At 37.5% G+C, this 6,000-nt stretch overlaps 1 protein-coding gene across 1 annotated transcript in view; it reads right to left on the bottom strand.

Annotated features, from left to right (window-relative positions):
- Positions 1 to 2,460: 2,460 nt before the first annotated feature.
- LOC114706883 (cytochrome P450 2C25) overlaps positions 2,461 to 6,000 on the bottom strand; it is a 30,438-nt gene continuing 26,898 nt past the window's right edge. Inside the window, exons 7-8 of the mRNA XM_028889410.2 lie at positions 5,391 to 5,532; positions 2,461 to 2,947 (exon numbers count right to left, since the gene is read on the bottom strand). Coding sequence (XP_028745243.1) covers positions 2,766 to 2,947; positions 5,391 to 5,532 — 324 coding nt within the window. The 3' untranslated portion in view covers positions 2,461 to 2,765. The remainder of the gene's footprint in view (positions 2,948 to 5,390; positions 5,533 to 6,000) is intronic.

Raw genomic sequence — 6,000 nt, 5'->3', positions numbered from 1 at the left:
ATTGGACATCAACCCTGTTCCTGGAGCACCTCACTTGGTTGAGCTGGGAGAGGTAGAACACATTGAACACAGCAGTAGCTGGCTAATGGCCACAAAGCCAGCCAGGAGGCTTCCTGGAAAGAAAGCAGAAAGTGGGAAGATAAACTTTTCTAGGGTGTTCATATCATGAGATTTTTTTCATTCATCATCTGTGACAGATAGTATTGTTACATACATAACTCTAGATTGGTGGTCATGGTCTTTTAGGGTATGGAATGCAAGGCTACAGTCTATTCTGGCTTTCAAGATTTCTATTGAGAAAACAGCCATTATTTTGATGGGTTTTTCTTTATATATGATGGATTTGTGCTTTTCTTTGATAGATTTCAATACCCTCCACCAACACACACACACACACACACACACACACAAACACATACACACACTCAGTTTTTCCTACCATGATATGCTGTGAGAAATTTTGTTTCTGGTCTTGTCTTTTTGGTGTTCTGTATAGTTCTTATATTATTAGGGAAGTTTCCTTCCATGATTGTGTTGAAGATCTGATCTATGCCACTGACCTCTGAATATTCTCCCTCATCTATTCCTGTAATTCAAAGGTCTCATCTTTTCATGGGGTGTCACATTCCCTTCATGGTCATTTCATGTATTTTTATATTTTCATATTTATTGCTTATTTTGTGTTGATCCTCTACTGTATCTTTGTGTCCTGTCATTCTATTTTCTGCTTTGTTCATCTATTTGTCAGACTTTCCCTTGAGTTTTCTACTTGGAATTTTGGGCTTTTCAATTCCACCTTCATTTCTTCTTAGTTCCTCTTCAGTGTTTCTGTCTCCTGATTGAATTATATTTTCAAATCCTATATTGTATTTATCATTTTCACTGGCCTACTGCTTGGGTTTTCTTGGGCATCATACAGGTGTTGGATTTTTTTCTTCTCTTTAAGTTCATTAGGCTTTTTCTTAAACTTTTTTTAAACTTGATTTTTTGTTGATATATTTTATGTATACAAGTATTTTTCGTCTGCATCAGATCCCATTATAGATAGTTGTAAGCCACCATGTAACTGCTGGGAACTGAACTCAGGATCTCTACAAGAGCAGAGCAACCATATTCTTAAGCACTGAGTCATCTCTCCAATCACTCCTTGATTTTTTTAAATGAAATTTATGAGTGTTCTTTTAAATTCTATGTCTGGGGTTCATTTTAGGCAATTTTCTTTGGCAAACAGTTCTATAGGACTGGTGGATTTTGTAGAGGAAATACTGCCTTTATATTTCATATTGTTTGTGCTTTGCAATCAGATCTGAGCATGTTAACTTCTTTTTTTTTTTTTTTTAAGTCTGATATAGACAGAGCAGGTTGGGATTGAATACAGGCTGTGTAGGCCACATTTTCTATCACAACAATCTGTATATAGATCGAATAGCATGTGCAAATGTATGCTTGTGCACTAATGCATATGTAGATATATCTCTGCAGCAGGCGCCAAGATAAGAACTTAGCAATGCCAGAAAAAGTAGCTCATTTGAGACTAAACAGGAAGGGATAATCAGGACTGTTACTTCTCATTTGATTACTTGTAATGCAGTGGGAAGAGAATGTAGCATCTAGAAATTACAGAAATGTGATTCTTCCTGCGACCATTATTATTCTGGGAAGAGGAGTGAGGCATGTGGAGCATATCATTAACAATTAGAAAGCAAAATGCATGCTCAGGTCCAACCTGAGAACATAAAGTCAAAAGCATGTCTTAAAGTTTAACTTTTTATTGACAAAAATAGCAAAGCAGGGCATGACCTGATACTACATGTGTGTTTCCCCCTGTGACTTGTTCACTACATGGTGGAGCTACTCCAGGACAGTGTTTATGTGTTTCAAATACAAATACTTGAAGTGACTCTAAGTGATGCTCACCAAAGGGCTTTGGTATCACCTTCCTCTTCCCATTCTGTTTTACATGTATATATGTGGGTGTGTAAATGTGTGTGCATATTCAGGTGATTATATGAGAGAATGTGTGTACATGTACATACACATATGTGGAATTCACAGGTGAACCTTGAGTATTGTTTTTTGGAAGGTGATATGCTTGTTTTTTGAGATAGGGTATTTCACTGGGACACAAGGCTCATTAATTAGGCTGGGTTGGGTATCCAGCAAGCTTTCAGGATCTCTTGTCTGTCATCCCAGTGTTGGTATAACAAGCACACACACCTGGCCATTATATATATGCCAAAGATTGGATTTAGTCTTCAGGTTTGTGTGTCAAGCACTTTAGTGAATGAAATATCTCTCTAGCACTCTCTCCTGCATTCTCTATGCTTCACAATATGTGGACCAGCATGATGTGTTGGGAACGCCATTTTCTTTCTTTCTTTTTTTTTACCTGAGTTGTAAGCAAGTCTAAGAACAGATACACAAATCAAATATATTAATTAGTGAAAACATACAGAAGAAAAATGATCATGAATTATTTTATTATATTTGTTGTGTTACAGTGAAGTTCTATTTTAACTCAAATTCAGATACACATTAGCACAAGGGATAATAGCAATGTTGCAAAGAAGAGAAAATAGCAATATATTTGTGCAGTGGTTTCAGAAACTGCAAAATGGTTGACAGGTGTTTCCTTGGTCTTGACACAATGTGAATACCTGAGAGGGAAAATAGGACACCTTGTCCCTGATGAGGAAGAAGCTGGATGAAGCTGTAGACATGATTGCAGAAAAAAACACAGCTTAGTCCAGAAAGTCTGTTCTTCTTTAAACAGGAATGAAGCAGATCTGGTAAGGGGGTGGCAGAGAGGCAAATCCATTGGCCACTGGGGTTGTATCGATGTCTTTAGGGTGAACCAGTGATTTCAGATTAAAGTTCTGTAAAATGGTGGTCAGGAATAGAAACAGCTCCATGCGTGCCAGGCCCTCTCCTGCACAAATCCGTTTTCCTAGGGGGAAGAAAGTCAAAGAAGATTACTATTCTCATTCATAAATGTGAGAATCACTGTACTTGTACCTGACATAGGAGATTATTAATGAATGGTAAGTTATTTATTGTAGTCCATGAGACCAGCTCCCAGGACAGCTCCAGGGTTGCAAAGAGAATGCCCCAGTATAGCAGGACTTAAGAATAATTCTTATGTATCTATCTATCTGAGGGAAAAAGACTCATACAGGTTCTGTTGGTTATTCTCTTTATTTCTCTCAAGTTCTCTTCTTCCTCTCTTTTTTTCTGCATCCCTTATATACATCACAGGGAAGGGAATAAAAAGTTACATCTGAGGGTCATATTGCATTACTTAGGTAAACTATAAGGAGCAGAGCCATTCTGATAACACACATGAAATAAACTTCAGCTTTCTCATTAGTGGGGCAACTGTGGCTCTGAAGGAATGTACAGCTGCTTCAGTATCTGTTAAGGAGATAGCCTATAAAGGGGGTTATAAAGTTAAACTATTTGGCAGCCTAGGAAATAGAGAAATTATGCATTGTATCCTGTATTTATAAGTGTGAATAACATTCTAAACTAACATTTAAAAGTGTCAGTTTTTCTCAGACTTGGAGGCAGCTCAGACATGAAGCAGCCAGTACAGCTGGGAGTGAGTAACCATGGCAACACTTGGCTGTGAAGGCTATAAAGTAGAGGCTGAGGGCACAGTGCCCATGAAGATAAGGTGCTAGGAATTTGTGTAGGGAGATATGTCTTAAAGTATCATCCAGATTTTAGCAAGACTGTTACCAATGTTGCTTTATGCCTGTGACCTTGGTTCAGCAATCAGACACTTGGGAATTTGTCCTTGTGTGATTCATTTGCAGGGGCAACTAGTCAACCTTGAATTTGTTGTGAGGTTTTAAATCAGCTAATTGTATGTAGCTGTCTTGAACTGGGAAGATATGGCCATTCTCCTATTTGAGCCTGAGAAAATTATATAAAATAGATTTCTAAGTTTCTATAGGCCTCATAGAACAATAGATATAGTTATGATGCACATCCTAGTATATTTTCAATTTATTAAAATTATACAGCTTAAAATGAATCATGTTTTGACAGTCCACAGATATAAGTGCTCGTAAGATTGAGATGTGATCATGAGATTACATGTACATATTACATGAGAATGCACTGTAGTGATGAGATTCCTCAGCTATTTATGCACATGTGAAATTACAGACAAGAGCAAACAATGTCAGAGTATGTGGCCTTATAAGCCTTGCTGAAATGACATTCCTCCACCAGGGAATTATTCATCTGGTGGGTTGACACCTGAATTATTAATGGCCCTCTGTTGTATTATTCCATGGCCTGCAGCAGTTATTGGATGGGTGGGTAGATGGATAGCTGCATGAAAGGACATCTAATTGGGCAAATAGAATAAGTTGAATTATTTTTTTCTCAATTACCTATACCATTAAGAAATAAAAATTTCAAAAATACTTTTTAGCTAAGTGTGTTTGTTCACATTTGTAAGCAGACTGGCTGGGAGACTGAGGAAGAGTCTCTGTTTTCATTATAAAAAAATAACAAAACCAAAGACAGAAACTGCATATCCAAAGGCAGCATACACCTTGTAGGTGTGGACTCAATATCCATTGTTCTCATACTGAATGAGAAGGAACAGGGTTCCAGATCATCTTTGCAGAATGCTCTGCCACATCTACAATGTCTCCATCATCTCATGATGATCTTGAAGTTCCTGGAACTCTGAACTGAGTAAAAATGCTCTGACCTAATGATTTAAAACCTTCTTTTAATGATACAGGATTTCTTTTTATAATCCTCCATTACCTATGTCTTTTGAGGCAGCTAGGGAGTCAGTCATTTATTAGAATGATGCTCCATCTTAGGCATTAATTAATAAGGTTTGAGATATAAATGTGCTGATTTATCCCCAATAACCCAGAGATCTGGGAATCTTTCTCATTGCCCTTGTCCAACTGAAATTTATCAAGTATTGTTCATTCATGTGTTTACCAAGTGCACTTGAGGCTCTTTGGTAATTTTCTGTATTTCTGAAGAATTGTAAGTGCATAGTTGAGCATGGGGGTGAGTGACACAGCAAAAAAGACCTGAATATAAATTATGGTGTCTCCATTTTCATAGTGAGTGAATAAAGTGTAAATGAAGTTTGCCTTTTTTGATATTTCTGTGATATAGCTAAAGGAAGAACACAAACACCCTATACTCTAACTTTCCCAATTTTTAACAGTGGATGAACAATCAAAGCCTCACTTTCATAACCTGAAAGGGAAGAAATCTATTTATCATGACAGTGAATGGTCATTGAGAGTCATACTTCTGATTTTTGCAAGTCTAATGGCCATTAGGAAGCCACTGTGTAAATCTTTAGACATTCTCATGTCACTAGAGCTATGGAAATAGGTTTCTATTACCTGTTGAGAAAGGCATGAAGTAGTCACTTTTCTTGAAGTTTCCATTCTTATCTAGAAAGTGTCCAGGATCAAATACCTCTGGGTTGGGGAATTCCTTGCTGTCATGCAGCACTGATGACAGTGATGTTATTATTGTTGTTCCCTATAACAACACACAGAGAGAAATCAAGTTACAAAGAAAGCATAGAGCTAAAACACATTAGGAAAATAACCGAGTTCACCTTCTGCTCCATAGTAGGGGTTAAGAACAAAGAACAGCAGGGACATTTCAACACAGAGAGCAGGTAAGGAGCAGGGAGAAGGTTGAGGCCAGGCACAGATGTGGCTAACGTGCCATCTAGTGACATTTCACATGAGTACTTGGACTAAAACTTCTCAATCTCTTCTTCCTTTCCTTCAGATTGGACTTGTGCTTCTCTGACCACTGGCTGCTCTAACTCATCACTTCTGTGCACTCCTCATGTGAATCAGTTTCCAAGTAGAATTATTCATTGAGTATTTTGAACAGAATAGGAGACCATTCATTAAGTAAAATAGGGAAGATTTGGAAAGATAATTACCACTCTTTTTTTCTCATTTACAGAATCTGTCTATCTGTGTATCTGTATTT

The sequence above is a fragment of the Peromyscus leucopus genome, unplaced genomic scaffold, assembly GCF_004664715.2.
Source record: "Peromyscus leucopus breed LL Stock unplaced genomic scaffold, UCI_PerLeu_2.1 scaffold_724, whole genome shotgun sequence".
Lineage (NCBI taxonomy): Eukaryota > Metazoa > Chordata > Mammalia > Rodentia > Cricetidae > Peromyscus > Peromyscus leucopus.
Note: the sequence above shows the minus strand (reverse complement) of the source record. Positions and strands in the feature narration are given on the sequence as shown.